Genomic DNA, 16,325 nt, shown 5'->3' with positions numbered 1-16,325 from the left:
AGGGTCAAAGAGGGATTTTTCTGCAGCTCCACTTAAGAAGACAGATTTGTTACCTGAGGTGTGATATTTGAGGTAAGTAAATTAAGTGTGAAAATTGATATTACAAACATTTTCAATTTATCAATAAAAGTTTGACATAATATTAAATGGGATCTCATTTACTATAGGTATGTTTAAACAGACATTTATTTTGTGAATATTATGTCTTACAATATTCTAAAACATACAAATATTGTCCTTGTACACTAGGTAATGTAGTGCCAGTTATTGTTGTTGTAATAGCTCAAAATAAAGTGCTTAGGCCCAGTGATTATTCGTAGAAGTGGTTCTCAAATATTACAGGTATGTCAAATTAATATCAGCTATAACGTTTTCAGCTACTGCCAAAACTTCACTGGCAGAATGATAGCCGTCTTCCTTGTGCACAGTGGTCCTTGCCTACAGCTCCTAAGAACCTCCACCACTACATCATGGGACAAGATGTTTAACCAATAATAGAGGATGTCTCGGACCACGATATTTGGAAGATGCTCAGTGAAATGTAAAATTCCTGTAGAATCACTTATTTTCATTGGTGTTATGTATGTTTAACCACATTCATATTTCTAAATGTTTTTTTTGTTCTGTACAGAATGCAACAGACAGCAGAAATGACAGCAAAACATTGAGGCACAGATCAACAAAAAAATATTTAGCATGTCAATGAATGTCCAGAGCTCCAGTTGGCACATCACTTATGCCACTTCCTTGTCTCCCTCCTCCTCCTCAAACCCACCCTCCTCTTCCATGGTAGCATCCTGGTACTCGGACATCAGGTTGTTCATGTTGCTCTCTGCCAATGTTTTGTTTCCTCCAGTTTCTCCCTTCAGTCCAAAGACATAATGGTAGGTTAGATAAGATTACTTTATGGGCTATATACAACTTCTTGCATTAGGAATCCTTGAATGCAAAATTTGTATTTTCACCCCAGCTTGCTCTCCATGAGACACACAGGCAGGGAGAGAGAAGCTTGGAGTCTGAGCACAGCACCCCTGGATAATGGGCCCAAGGGCATAGGATTCCTCTGCCAGCCATGGGATTTGAACCAGCAACCTTCCAGCTACAGATCCTTAGCTACAGTGCCACTGAATTAGCTTATTTAGCACACCAATGTACACATGCTGACACAGCTATCTACTTGAACTACTTAAATACAAAATACTTTAATAAAACATTTTCATAATTAATATAACATTAACTATATTATTATTATTATATAATTAATATGTATATTTATTATTATAAATATAATAATTACTTACACTTACAGTATATAGCACTTTTGTTGATTTTTCAGTATTGAATTCAATATGAATATGAATACAGTACTGAACTGGAATTTTCAGTATTGACTTCTCCTATCGGTGGATTACTGTCCTGGTGTAGAAACATGTGACAAATATGGTTCGTTTGGCTCGAGAGCCACTTCTCCAGAGCAGGGCTCCACAGAGCTGCTCGGAGAAGGTGCCTTCACAGATCAGTCAGACAGAACAGACCCATTCCGGTACTTTCTTAAGCCGTATTGTTCAGTTCTTTGTATTTAAAACAATGGGCATTATTTTACTGAGGGCTGAATCAGCGCACTATGCAGGCCTGGAGTTTGAAATAGTTTGTAAGTTAGAGTTTGATTCTCTCTTATCGGGATTCCTATTACTATTAAATAAAAAAAAACACTTCCCTAATCGACATAAGCTCTTCACTAAGAACCACTGAAATTCACGTTTAAACTTTACAGAACTCTTAAGTTGCAACAAAGGTGCAAATATTGTTAAAACATAATATAATATGAGAAAATGTTACTTTCTCCCTACTTCAAAGTGACATTGTTTGTTTCAAGTAACCAACACATAAAACAATGAAGACAATTGAAACTCTGACCAAAGCAAAACAATCAAGTTGCCTTTTCCTTAAACAATGCTGGGAATATTTGTTTGTCCATTGTCTCCACTGAGTAGGCTCTGTTCTAAAACACTGATTAACTTCAACATTACTGCTCTGTGTAAACAGTATATAATTCTAAAACAAAGACATTATAAACATAACATGTTTTAAAACTAAAATAAACTAGTAAGAAAAGCAAACAACCCTTAGCCATGTCCTTAACTAAAGATTAACAATAATGGGGCAACATAAACTATAGCAAAGGACATGAAGCAAGAAAACAAACGTCAAAAGGACATAAAAAGAAGAAAAAATAAAACAGTCCCAATATGTGTAAAATGAAACAAAACAACAAACAAACAAAACTGTAGTGCATCACACTACACCTCACACCTCACACCCTCACACCTGAAGAAGGCTCCGAAACATTGTTTTCTTTCTTCTTTTTTTCAGCATGGAATAAACTTATTACTTGTTCCTTTACACTACAACAAATACGGCTAAATAACATAATAAAATAAGTGTTAAAACACCACCAAACTTAACTCACATTAGGAAATCAACAGAATCACCATTAAGCACAAATCAGAACCCATTTCCAGTGCAGTTTCTTTTCCTGAGGGTTCATCCCAGTCAATGGTTTTATGCTTAACCAGGCTCCATGAACAGTACCCTTGAGAAAGGCCCAATCACTGCTTTGGTCTGCCCAGCTCAAGGGCAGGCCCATTTCTTTTCAGCAATGCTGAGTTACCAGGAATAATAATAATAATAATAATAATAATAATAATAATAATAATAATAATAAACTTTATTTTATATAGCGCCTTTAAAGGGTGGCTTCTCAAAGTGCTTTACAGAATGAAACAACAATAAATGAGAAGAATACACAAGATAAAACACAATTACAATACACAGAGGAGACCGTGGATGGTGGTACTTAGTATAGCAGGATCAGAGAGGTAAAGAATGGAACCAGTTAAGTAAAGGCTCTTCTAAACAAGAAGGTTTTGAATTTGGATTTGAAGGAGGTTAGAGAAGGTGACTCTCTGATGTCCTTGGGGAGAAGGTTCCAGAGAGTGGGGGCATAAAAGGAGAAGGCCCTGTCACCCATAGAATGTAGATGGGCTTGGGGGACAGTTAGGAGACCAGAATTAAAAGAGTGAAGGTTGCGAGGAGGGGAGTAGGGTGATAATAGTTCAGACAGATACTGAGGTGCCAAGCCATGCAGAACCTTATAGGTGAGCAACACTGCCCCTGACCAAATCAGTCCCACTGTGTTGGTACTGCAGTGTAAACTCCCAGACGAGTTCAAAATGGCGCCATCCAATCTTGTAGCCGGGAATGGGAGAAATGGCTGTCCGGCTGATATCGTCTGGAGACAAGATGGATTCAGTGTCTTGTCTGTGTTCCTGCTGCTGTGAGGGGGAGGGTTCAGTGCTGACATCCTGGATCTCCGATACCTGTCCTTGTCCAGAGAAGCTGAATGACCCTCCATGCTACCTGTGGCGCTGATGCACACTGATACACCTGAGGCCAGCAGCTGTATCACCTTGCCACTCAGTAGATGTGAGCCTGGTCAGTACCTGGATGGGAGACCTCCTGCCCAAAATTCCAATCAGCCTTTACCGATCATGGCTTCCTTATAATCCCCATCTATGAACTGGTTTCATCACTCTGTTCTGTGTATAGAGAATACTGTGAGCACTATGGCTACCATTACATCATCCAGGTGGGGCTGCATATTGGTGGTTGTGGAGGGGAGTCCCCATTACCTGTAAAGCACTTTGAGTGGAGTATGTCGGAGTCAGGACTTGCTGCTTATTAGAGAGGCCCATCACAGACACAGTTCTACTGGCTTCCATCCGCAGAGAGAGGCTGTGGCTTGGGTGACTGTCCATTCAAGGCAATAGTAAAAGCTTATCACTAAACACTAAACTCTAAGAGGAATAAAAAGCTTTGCTGCTACAGCTTATTTAGACTTCAACAGCTGCTGTGTGGAAGGACCCCACTACACTGGTCAGTTTACATTGGTGTAAACTGCAAACAAAGAGCTGTGTGGATCCATGCTGGCAACTGCACTCCGAGCTCTGGGATCACCAACCTTATAAAAGAGAAAACCAGGGCTGAACCAAGCTGCAGAGCATACCCCCCCCCACACACACACACACACACACACACACAACCTCTCACATTGCTGGGATTGCATGGGAGCACTGAAACCATGTCTAAACATGCAGTGAAAAAATCCGCATTTCTTCTGCTAAAAATTCACAACAGATTTGATGAGTACATCTAAGATTCAAATTGAAGTCCATTATTGCAAACTTCATTGGCTTGCTTGTTTTCAAAATGGGCCTCTCCTCACTGAAATTCGCCTGGGGCTCTAGGATCGCTAAAAACACCCCTGTGTCAGGCTGACAGCAGCCTCAGGCATGCGCATTGCGTCCTCCACTGAGTGTAACGTAACAGCTCGAGTTATAGTGCTGTGGTTTCTACAAACTTGTCAGGCACATTGAAAATGAGATGCCTTCAATGCAAGATGTGGAAGTGGATAATGTTTCTGTAAGCCCTGCTACTGGCTTCGGCAGGGATAGCAAAAGTGAAGTTGCTGCTTTTCCAATTTGAACTTAAAATGTTGACCTTTAACCTGGACCAGAACCACTGTCAAATATCATCTGAAACACAGATTTGTTTCTTGGTCAGTAAAATATCTCAGCCCCACCGTTGTTGCTACAGCCCCACTGAGTTACATGCGTTACAGTAAGAGTCTGGGTTAGCTGTTGCTTAGTTTACCTGTTTTCTGCTTCTGTTCTCAGCCAGAGGAGCCAACGTCTTTCCTAGAAAGCAAAGTGAAAGCCGGTATAATTTAGAATGATATATCGGTCAAAGGGTGTACAGTGTTTAACTGAACACGCAACATTCAAGATCATTCAAGATATTATCAAGGCTGTGTGTCTTCTATAGTGATCGAGGCCAGAAATTCCTCATTCCAGTTCTCAGGTTTGAGAATTCTGCTGGTTTTAAGTCCTCAGCAGTTGAAGGCTGAAGAAAATCGTTTTAATTTAACCCTTCTCACAGGTGAAGAACTGTTTCTAACTAAGGAGATGCAGAAAGCCTGACATCAGAATCCTGAGTTCCGGTGCTGGGAACCTCAACAAAACTAGACACGTTCTGTCTGAATAGAAATACATCTCTCATATACAGAGTTGAAAGACTTAGGCTTTAATTACCACAGAGAGTCAGGACCTCGGTTTTACGTCTCATCCGAAGGATGGTGCCTGTCTACAGTATAGTGTCCCCGTCACTATACTGGGACATTAGGTCCCACATGGACCACAGGGTGAGTGCCCCCTGTTGGCCCCACTAACACCTCTTCCAGCAGCAGTTTTTCAAACTCTGTCCTAATGTTTAAGAGGGAGACTCTTAGGGCACGACAGTAGGAAGTCAGGCTGAAGGCAGGTTTGGATTCAATGAGATGGAGGTCAGCGTCTCTGAAGGATCTGGTCCATCTCCTGCTCTTTAGGTTTGTTAAGTCTCTTACCTGGCCTTCTGATGTAGAGAACAACAGCTGCCAGCACAAAGATGCACACAACCACCGCAAGGCTTACTCCCAACACAATAAACTGTCCTGTAATAGTACAAGAAAGGGATTTTGTTTATTTATTTGGTATTTTTAAATTGTTTGCTGCTGTTTGGAGAATCCTGGCACTGGTATAGCTTAAGCCACACCTGGACAACAGGACTGAAAGCACTCACTGCGAGCGCTGCTACTGGCTGAGACAATGAGTCAGCAGCATTCCGTAAGGTTCGAATATATTTCATTCCTCGTACTGATGGGCAGCATTTCAACAACCCAGATTAGAGGAACTGAATCTTTTTAGTCATGGACAGAAGAGATCCCAAGACAAAATATTTAAAAGTCCTAAAATATACTTGCAGGAGCATCTCAACGGATCCAATAGGAAACACAGACCTAATGAAATATTGAGAGCAGGAGGATTTGTCTTTACACAAAGCATTGTGGGAGTATGGAACAAGACATTTATTTGCATTGAGTCATTTTCTAAACCTTGCATTCAAATACTGCATTTTAAAGAGTGCATGAATAAGAATTATGCTGTTGCCATTATATTTCTCTGTCTCCAGGTGTCAGATTTACCACAGAAGTGTCACTCTTGGATGAGAGGATCTGAGAACGTTCACTGTGGGCATATTTAACCTGAATGGATTTTTTTTTTATGGGTTACTGATTTTTTTTTATTGTCTTTAGTCACACTGTTGCCATTGTGAGCCAATCCGAGCCTTAGGGTAATCACACAATGAGGAATAATACTATATAAAGTAATATAAATTATATATTCATTTATTTTATAATATAACAATATAATACTTATTATTACACACACACACATATATAAGCACTTATACTGCTTACACTTATATTGCACTTTTCTGGGCAATTCACTCAAAGTGCTTTATAGGTAATGGGGACTCCCCTCCACCACCAGTGTGCAGCCCCACCTGGATGATGCAACGGCAGCCATGGTGCACCAGTACACTCACCACACATCAGCTATCAGTGGGGAGGAAAACAGAGTGATGAAGCCAGTTCAGAGATGGGGATTATTAGGCCATGACTGGTAAAGGCCAGGGGGAAATTTGGCCAGGACGCTGGGATTACACCCCTACTCTTTTCAAGAAACACCCTGGGATTTTTAATGACCACAGAGAGTCAGGACCTCAGTTTTACATCTCTTCCAAAGGACAACGCCTCTCTACAGTACAGTGTCCCCGTCACTATACTGGGGCTTTAAGACCCACATAGACCACAGGGTGAGATCCCCCCGCTGCCCCCACTAATGCCTCTTCCAGCAGCAACCTTAGTTTTTCCCAGGAGGTCTCCCATCCAGGTACTGGCCAGGCTCACACCTGCTGAGCTTCAGTGGGCTGCCAGTTGTGAGTTGCAGAGTGTTATGGATGCTGGCTTGATGATACATGGACAGATTGTTGGTATTTCTGGCTGATACAGGTGGTACTGGCAGGAAGAAAAATTAATCATACCATCACTCTCAAGACACTGGAGATGAAGAACTAATGACACTGATTACTATTAAATATAGTGCCAGTCAGGTACCCTCAGCGATGTGGAATGATGCCTTGATACTTGATGTAATTAACAGTTCCTCTTAACACTTCCTTTTTTCTGCTGTGTTTTTAATCTTTGCTCTGAAGGCTGCACTTGTCATGCTTCATTAGTTTCAGTGTGAGTTGCGTTGCAGGGTGATACGGCTGCTGAGTAGGTGGATGTACTTTACTAACAGATACACCCAAGAGTGTTATATGCAAGCTTTATTTCCGCTGTCAGAGGGACCCTTGAAAACAACTGAATACGCTGTTTCCAGGAAGTGGTAATCGAGTGTTTGTTTTAAGTGGCAGCATTTACCTTCAGCTGCTATTGTCCAAAAGATCTTTAACCTGATTCAACTATATGAGTTAGTATACTAGCTCTAAGTAAAAGTGAAGGATCCTTAGAAATTATGGTGACCCAGCCTGCCATTGATGAGTATGAGTAGTTATTTCTTTAACCAATTGATATCTTCATTACAGATGTGATAATTGACCTGTAAATGCTATTTACGAAATGAGCCAAAGTCTATCTTCATTTGTTTTTCTGTTCTTAATTTTCATTTTCACACAATAAAAGCTTTTTGATATATAGAGCTTAGTGGCCACTCAATAGCACATTGGTGGGACCCTGGGTTCAATTCCTGCTATCTGTGTGGAGTTTGTATGTTCTCCCCTTGTCTGCATAGGATTCCTCTGGATGCTCTAGTTTCCTCCTGCAAATCAAGGACATAATGGAAGGTTAACTGGCTTCTGGGAAAACTGGCCCTGGTGTGAGTTTGTCTGTGTGAGTCCTGTCCTGGGTGTACCCTGTCTTGTACCCATTGCTTGCCAGGATAGGCTCTTGCTCCCCTACAACACTGAATTGGATAGAAAATGGATGGATATTTGTTACTAGGAAAAGGGTTAAATGAGCGATGATTTATTGAGCACTGACTCCATGTCTCAGTGCAGCAATGACTCCCAGATGAACCCAGGTCACAGTGTGACAGGTGTGGTCCTGTACCTTTGCTGTCCTGGTTGATCTGGTCCCCCGGTACAAGTGATGTGGCATTAGAGCCTGCAATAAAGGATGAAGAGTTGGACAATGTCAGAAATAAGACCCAGGAACTCTTGTAAGCAGAACTAAAACTCACATCCGGCTGCACATCAGCACACGTGTATTTCCTTTGGATGCATTATTCTGAAAAAGTGTTTCCACAGGTTACAGGAATTCCCTGTTCTTAGATTTCAGAAATAACCAAAATACACATGACTTCAAATATTGATCTACTTCATGGGGTACAATTCTGTTTTTCCACAAAGGGGCAAAAACATGGTATTACTCCTTCTGTTGGTATCACTCCTCTGTAGAACTGTTCTATCAGGCTCATGATTGCAGATGTCAGATCAAATGACACATCACTAGCAAGATGTTAAGATGCCATAAGGCACCTGTGCTAACCAAGTCGTTGCACTCATTTAAATTAGATTAAGCCAATTGTTGAAGCTCTCATGCTATGAAAGTTCACATTGTGATGCGAGAACCCTCATGTCAGTCTCAGCACTTGACAGGACAGATGTGACTATTCCAGGTTACTTTTAGGGTGAGAACGTGTTCCTCAGGGTGAGCTGTAGGAGTCGAGCTGAGGTGTACAATCACACACTCCCTGTGTCCATTTCAGGCAGAAAACCCAGTGCTGTCACTCAAGATGGCAGAGAAGAAAAAAGAAAATCAGTATTTCTGTCCAGCTGGGATGAAACAGTTTTTGTCTACTTTTCCAGAGCAATCCTGCATTTTGTTGTAACAATATAGACAGAGTCTAGACATGAAGTGGAGCTGTGGTAGCTCAGACAGTAAGGGCGTCTAGCTCTTGGGTGAAAGGTCCCGCGTTCAATCCCAGGTAGGGGCAAGTGATGTAGCTTGCTGTAATTCCTTCCAGCCAGCTCCCAGATCCACTCAACCTGCTTTCCAAATGAGTACCAGTGATTAGTCCTTTTGGGGGTAACAGGCCAGCCGGAGCGTGATGCTAACCACATCACCTCCACCTCTAGTGTCAGATGGCCCATTCCCCCATGGGCCTTAATGGCCTGAAAAGGGACTTTCCTAGACATTAGGTAAGGGAGTGTAGTGAAGACGTCTGGAGAGTTTAAGGTTCCCTGAAGGGGGTGAATTTGCTGTTTGCCAGTTACAAATCAGTGTTAAAGGAACAGCTGTCATTTTTTGTCTTTTTGCTTCTACATAAGAATGTGCAACAAAATAAAAAATGCATAAAAATATTCATAGGAAGCAGAAGACACATTGATGTACACTTTGTAGAGCTGTCAGAAATGTGGTTAGCAGTGTCTGCCTGCTTCCTTGTGCCTGGCAGAAAAGTTTTAAACATGACAGATATTCTCTCTCTCTTCCTTGTTTCCCCTTTGTGCTTTCGCTGATACCTCCCTGCAGCTGAAGTATTGTGCTTCTCAGACTGTTTGTTTTTCCCCTGAAAGAGCCCTGCCCTTGTGGAGTCTGTCAGTAAAGTCTTAAATCTGGATTCTCTCTCTTTCATTTCTGAGGCTGAATCTAGACTTTATCTTCTCTACTGGACTGGATCCAGACAGTAAGATCAACAGGAGTTTTATGAGAGTAAAGCTCCACAGCGTGTCTTGGGCTGATGCACAATACACCCACAACACAGAGAAGGAACTGTGGGCCTGTACCTCTGACAAACTCCCCTCTCTTCTGCAGATACTCACAGACACCTCTTTCCACTCACCTCCAGCTGACTGGGTGGAACTGTCCATGGCTGCTGTCTTAGTAATGTCCATCAGTACAGTCACAGGCATGGAGGTGGACAAAGTGGATACGGTCATTGCTGGACAGATAAAGACACATCAGTATTGAGGTCTGAGCCGGGATGCAAGTCACAGAACAATTCAATGACGTTTTGAATCAAGTTTATGACGAAAGGCCTTCCTGAGAAACATTAACATTGTCTCCTTCCCTGAGCTCTAAAACACAGGAAAGTATCGAGTGCTGTTACACTCAGCAGTGTCATGTTAGGAAGAAGCACACACTGGAGTGAATGCATTTAAACTGCAACACAGAATGGAAATCCCACATTGACTGTCCCTGGTCAGCCTACATAAAGACTCTTCACTACCACAGAGCCACACAGTAGGCAGACTGTCTGCTTTCTGAAACATGAAAGGAAGCAAATTTATACTGATCTACATCACAACAAGACCATCTGTTTCACTGCTGAAGTGTGTAACAACTACAGTAGCTTCTCGAAACTGTTGAAATCATTCTTATTGTTTCTTCCCGAATCAAAGTCCTACTTTAGAATGGATCCAAACATCTAATTAGGTGTCTTTGAAAAGAAAGGACTGCCTGCAGAAACCATGAGGCAGTGATGTCATCTGACTTGTTCCGCAAGACATTTTGACTGTGATATACTGTACTGTGATGCTGGAAGACAATTATATTTATATTAAAACTATGCACAACTAAGTTTCAAAAGCTAATAACATATACAATAAAGTTCTCAATATACTGCAGTAACTGATATGACATTTTGAATTTCTTGATCCCCTTAAATCCTGAGCCTGAGGACCAATAATTGCTGTGAATCACAGACAGCAGTGGGTCTGTGTATTCATATTCCTGATATGGTTTTACATTCAATCCACACATCAAATCACAAACTGGTCATTTAAAAGACAATGCAAAATCTTACATTGATTTATACCTTGTGTATGTTTCCTGACCCTCAGATGTATTTCTGAGAGTCTGTCAGTCCCCCATTGCTCCAGTCCACAGTAATACACCCCAGTGTCCTGCAGGGTCAGTCTGCTCATGGTCACAGTGAAGGTCCTGAATGAGACATTGTCATAGAGAGAGAATCTCCCCACAGAGACCACAGTGTCCGTCTTGCCAGTTTTAATGAGAACGTCCTTATTCCCACAGGGATGCCGACACCAGTACTTCTTCTTGTACTGATACCCATCTGGATAGTTGCACTCAATCTCTACACTTCCTCCTTCAGATCCACTCACTCTCCTCTCTGCTGACATCACACAGCCTAGAACTTCAGAGAAAGAAAGTGTCAGGAAAAGACAACAGCAGACCAGAGCCACAGTCTCCCAGGAGAGAGTCAGATTGTCTGAGTTCAACTCAGATTCAAAAGGACCAGGAGGACAGCAAGTAGCCGATATATAAAATATCCAGCCATCTTCGAACTGTTTCTTCCACTACAGTGTCGTGTGGCAGCCAGAGCGTATCCTGGCATTCAACAGGCGCAAGGCGGGATACACCCTGGACAGGATGCCAGTCCATCACATGGCCAACATATACAAACACTGAAACACACAACCCACACCTCGGCCACTTTTTCTCAAAATCCAATTCACCTACAAGAATGTTTTTGGACTGTAGGAGGAAACCGGAGCACTCAGAAACGCACACAAGTATTGGCAGAACATACAAACTCCACAGGGATCACACCCCAGCTCCAGAACTGAACCCAGGGCAATGCTAACCACTGGGTGAACGTGCTGCCCTCTACATACTGTAAAAATAAGAATATATACATTTCTCTAGTTTATTTCTTTTCCATTATGCTTCTTATAGAATCAACATTCATTCTAATATTCCCTTTAATATCTAATTTTAACTGTACCACTCTCTATGTTTAACTGTAGTTAAACATTTTTAACTAAACGTTTTTGTCTCACGTTTCTAGACAATATACCCTTGTTAGCCCCAAGCTGTTCAAGGCAGTGGCAGAGAAGACAAAGGCTGCTGATGATTTCAAGCACTCAAGAACTGGAGATGCCCACCACTCATATACAGAAGTATGTGCACGTTTGAAATGAAAACTTGGTTTAGAAAAAAAGAATCATATTTCAGTATTAACGCTTTATTGAGTTCTTTCACGAGTTCATGTACTGTGTCATATTTTAATTATACAAAACTGAATTGTGGTTTATATTTTAGGATCCATCATCTACCCATGAGTGGGTTCTGAAGTGCATTCAGAATATTACAGCTGGACCGCAGCTGCACTGTCTCGTCGAACCCACATCAGTTCAGTTCAGTTCATCGGTTCATTCTGCACTTATACAGTGTGCTGGCACTGTGGCTAAGGATCTGCGCCTGTGGCTGGAAGGTTGCCGGTTCAGATTCAATGACCGGCAGAGGAATCCTACTCCGTTGGGCCCCTGAGCAAAGCCCTTAACCCCAGCTTCTCAAGGGGTGCTGTGTAAATGGCTGATCCTGTGCTCTGACCCCAAGCTTCTCTCCCTGTCTGTGTGTCTCATGGAAAGCAAGCTGGGGTATGCGAAAAGACAAATTCCTAATACAAGAATTGTATATGGCTAATAAAGAGAACTAAATATAGTTTCTCCTGGCCCAAGGTGCACAATACACTCGAAACAATGAGCATAATGTCACAGTACAACACAGAAGAACACACACGAGGGGGTATTGAGAATCATTAGCAGCTATTGAGGTAATATTGGTATATAAGTAAAAATTAAACAATGTAAAGAGTAGATAAACAGATACAGTAAATAAATGGGTATTTAAAGTAGTGTAAGTAGTGATATGCAAATAAGCATTCTGAAATACAGGGGTGGAGGACGTAGTCATAATACAACACAACAGTGGCTTTGAGGGGTTTCAGGTTGAGAGGTGGGCTGTGAAAAGAGGCAGAAGAGGTACAGAGCTCAGGAAATTCACTGCGCACACAGATCAGGCTAAAGGTCACCTAGCAGACGTGGTTTTAAAGAGTACTTTCTGTAAAATAACCTCTAAGGGCTTTGGGTGGTCAGGTGCTCGATCTTCTTTTTCGCTTTCAGCCGAAATTGCTTGCGTCTTTATGAAGGTGTGAACAAGTAAAAAAACATTTCTCGCCACACCATGAAATGAGGATCTTTTTAGTTTTTAAATCTTTTAGTCTGTTGCACAAACTACTTGAATTCACAGTTAAACTCTTTCACCAGGTCTGGAGCAGGAGCTTCTTGAAGGAGCCCCATTAACAACCCCTGGACTGGGGCGCTGGGGCATCAGAGTGGAGGAACAGGGGCGCAGATCTACAGTGGCAGGAGAGAGCAGCACGTGGAACAAGGACACAAACATGGCACTTCTCTTCTTGACAATGAGTTAGAAGAGTTAGTTGTTCATTTGAAGCTCATCCTGTTTTTGAAGATCTTAAATTAACGTTTTGAGGTGAGTCTGTAAATTATCCCTAGGAGAGCTGAGTCTTCAAGTTTTTAATCCTAGATCTAAATTACTTTATTCCGAAGACAGTTTTGCATTAAGTATTCAAGGTTATTACAGACTGAGGTCTGTAAAATAATTTTAGAAGGGTATTGTTTTACAACAGAATGGCATTGAGACTGTACTAGCTAAAAAAAAGTTTACACTATTGTTTGTGTATTAAAATAGGAAAAGGATTGTTTTACAAAAGTACTGTATATAAAATATGACACTCTTTGCACAATCGAAGAGCAGCGCCTACCTGGGTGACACACAGCAGATCAGGCAGAAGAGTAAGATCTTCTTACTTGGTGAAGGAGTGGTGAAGACACTCCTTCACCAACTGAAGCAAGAGTGGAATTTAACCAGGTGAGCGCTCCAGCTCCTACTGACCTTGACCTTACCGATGCTCACATTAAGAAACTGTTTTGGTGCCTCGGTTAGACACTTCTGCCATTTACTTTGAGCTCTTGAGGAGGGGTCGGTGACGATATAGCGGAAAAATAAACCTTAAAAAATAAAACCAAAGAAACAAACCCTCACCTGTCAGGAGACAGACCGTAGAAACCGTAGCCCTCATTTCCCACTGCATTTGAAATCTTACATTTCCACTGAGTCTCGTCCCAGTCAGACTTCTTCTTCCTTTGTGAAAGCAAGTGACGCTGCAGGTTTTTATAAATTGAGCTGTGGCATAATTGCCGCACCGAGATAAATTAGAGAAACGAACATACTGTATGCAATCTGTACCTCGCCATGCTTAGATCAGCCCACCCAAAAATGTTTTCACTTCTTTGAACTCAAGAGGAACTAAATCATGTTTTGGGTTTCAAGATTATTAATTTATGTCTCGTAACCCGTGTTGTTAGATTATGTCTTGAACAACCACCATTAAAAACACAGAGCCAATGTTCCTCTGAAACAAAAAAAAACGTTTTGGAAAATTCTGCTTGTGCGCAGCAATGGGTCTGAAGGAAGAATAAATAATTATATTTATTGATAATTATATTTTTATACTCTAACCTTGTTTACGAAAACTGGGGGCATTGAGATTGCACATTTTTGCACACACACAGTTTATGTTGTACATTTCTAATGAGAATAAGAACTGGCGCACAGCATGCTGGCGCTTTGGGTGGTGTCTAGAAAATCGCTCTTCTAATTAAGGAAACGATGAAAACCGGACTGGAGATGAGAACCCCGGGTTTATAGGAATATTAAAATTCTCAGTGGTTAAAGTTGGATAATGTCTTTTTTACATTTCCACATCCAATGAGGAATGAGGGTGAGTGTATTACCATAGCTCTACAGTGTCGCCTACACGTCCCTGTTTTCTGACTCCTTCACCCTGACAATCACTGAAACCAATGGAGACCCCCAAACATATCGCCCGTAATTCAATTTACAATTATGTATGAGTCGAATCCTTTTCTGGCATTTTTACGTACTGTGTTTTCCCCTTTAGCAACCCTTTGTTCTTCTAATGCTGCCAATTGCAACGACTTTTACAGAGATAGCTTGCTCGCCACAGTTCGATTTTCAACGGGGCGAAAGCCGAAACGGGTATCAATTGTTTCCGTTTTAAATATGGGTTAGGTTTTAACTTGAGGTAACTTGGAAAACCATTTTGTCGGAATGTGGTGACTTTAGTTTTCAAGTTATTGCAATGTTAAAGATGCCTTAGCAAAAATACTCCGGTATTGTAGGTATAGGTTTTGTTTCTCGTAAGCACATTTCATTCACTCCTTCAATTCGTCTCCATGCGTGGCACCTGATCCGCATGTCCGTGGTGTTTAAGAGCCTTTCTTTCGAAATGTGTGCGGGATGGTATCAGGTGGACTGGCTGGTGATTCGAGCTGCCGAGTGCGAAACTGTGCCACCGGCTGGACTCTGCTCATGTGGTCACTGGAGACCCGGGGCAGCGCCGGCCGTCAGTCACTGATCTCAGTGGAGCGCTGTCGCCCCCTAGTGGTCATTGACCACACTGAGGTCTTCCGCCTGTGGTGGCAGAGGGAGAGTTCAGTACAATTCTCTAGACACGACAGACTTTACAAGTGAAACTGATGCTTCTAATGGCAAGGACCATTGTAAAAGTATAATGAAATCTGTTTTTAAAACTTCAAGTGCATTGGGATTTTGGAAGTGGGCTAAGCCAGGCAGTGACGAGATGGATGTTGGAGTGACCTCTGCTGGTAGGAAGAGGAACCGCACCTACGAGAACTGTAAAGCTGAATAAGCAAGACGCAACTTCTCAGTCACAACTGGCGAATTGTCACAAAAGGCTTTAATTGAAGACTACAGAGATCCATTCTCAAAGCCCTCATCTTAACCTTTAAAGCTGCTCAAGAGTTAACTCAAAAGTCTCTTTCACCTGTGGACTGTAGCAGTTGTCATTCTCTGTACTGTAAAATGGCAGAAATCCATGTCTTTGTGTTGTGATCCTATCCATCCTATCCCAGCACCTCCTCTGCCTCTACACCTGTGGGGCTCCTAGGTGTAAATCAACATGTTGACTCACAGTTCCCTGATCACCTGATCCCAGCAGGTGTCCTGTCAGTCCAGTAACAGCTTCACTGCAGCAGCTCACAGTCACAGAGGAGGGGTCAGTCACAGGCTACTGAGTCTGGAGAGAGCAGCTCTGCTGCAGCTCTGCCCAGCACAGCCCGGCCCTGGGCAGCAGTGCTCTGCTGAGCTTCTCCGATGGGCCAGCTGGAGGAGACTTACCCAGGGAACGTGTGGCATCTTCCATCTCTGTCTCACAAGAATGAAAATGGCCACCAGGAGCAAAAGTGCCATTACTCCAAGTGTTGCTTCTAAAACAGCATGAGCAAACTGGGTTGCTGTCTTCCTGCTACAGATCATCCATTGTTTATTAACCTATTTTAAATATAAAGGAGGTTAAAACAAAACAAGGAAGAATTTGAGCATTTACCTTTTTTAAAGTGTATAAGATAGTGACAAGTTGGCTTTGAAAAATGCCTTTTACCTAGCAACAGTATGAAAGAACAATTGCAAGTTTATTAGTTGATGTTTTGATGCTAATGCTAGGAATGCAGAATGT

General features: G+C 42.0%; 1 protein-coding gene and 1 long non-coding RNA gene across 5 annotated transcripts; one reads left to right on the top strand and one right to left on the bottom strand.

Annotated features, from left to right (window-relative positions):
* Positions 1–238: 238 nt before the first annotated feature.
* On the bottom strand, positions 239–14,032 carry LOC107076777 (CMRF35-like molecule 5). 3 transcript variants are annotated; one of them, XM_015342103.2, is made up of 7 exons: positions 13,811–14,032; positions 10,746–11,096; positions 9,783–9,881; positions 8,051–8,104; positions 5,462–5,548; positions 4,714–4,757; positions 239–863 (listed from the first exon to the last, which is right to left on the bottom strand). In XM_015342103.2, the coding sequence occupies exons 1-7, from the start codon at positions 13,857–13,859 to the stop codon at positions 735–737; spliced, it is 813 nt and encodes a 270-aa protein (XP_015197589.1). In that variant the 5' UTR covers positions 13,860–14,032; the 3' UTR covers positions 239–734. The 3 variants fall into 3 exon arrangements, with proteins under 3 accessions (XP_015197589.1, XP_015197590.1, XP_015197592.1); XM_015342104.2 differs by having other exon boundaries at positions 10,758–11,096; XM_015342106.2 differs by lacking the exon at positions 239–863 and adding an exon at positions 2,747–4,021.
* Positions 12,828–16,117, top strand: LOC138239199 (uncharacterized). 2 transcript variants are annotated; one of them, XR_011189650.1, is made up of 3 exons: positions 12,828–12,893; positions 13,012–13,237; positions 15,389–16,117. It is a non-coding gene; the product is annotated as an uncharacterized lncRNA (long non-coding RNA). The 2 variants fall into 2 exon arrangements; XR_011189651.1 differs by lacking the exon at positions 15,389–16,117 and adding an exon at positions 13,518–13,566.
* The last annotated feature ends 208 nt before the right edge of the window (positions 16,118–16,325 follow it).

This window comes from Lepisosteus oculatus, chromosome 5, assembly GCF_040954835.1.
Source record: "Lepisosteus oculatus isolate fLepOcu1 chromosome 5, fLepOcu1.hap2, whole genome shotgun sequence".
Taxonomy (NCBI): domain Eukaryota; kingdom Metazoa; phylum Chordata; class Actinopteri; order Semionotiformes; family Lepisosteidae; genus Lepisosteus; species Lepisosteus oculatus.
The sequence above is the reverse complement of the archived record's forward strand: the minus strand, read 5'-3'. Positions and strand labels throughout refer to the sequence as shown.

Excerpts from the sequence above, each read along its gene's own strand:
- LOC107076777 (XM_015342103.2), bottom strand. The coding sequence starts at position 13,859 with ATGCAGTGGGAAATGAGGGCTACGGTTTCTACGGTCTGTCTCCTGACA. Across the intron at positions 9,882-10,745 it reads TACACAAGGTATAAATCAAT|CAATGACCGTATCCACTTTG; the intron begins GTAAGATTTTGC and ends TTATCTGTCCAG. Across the intron at positions 864-4,713 it reads AGAACAGAAGCAGAAAACAG|GGAGAAACTGGAGGAAACAA; the intron begins GTAAACTAAGCA and ends TTTGGACTGAAG.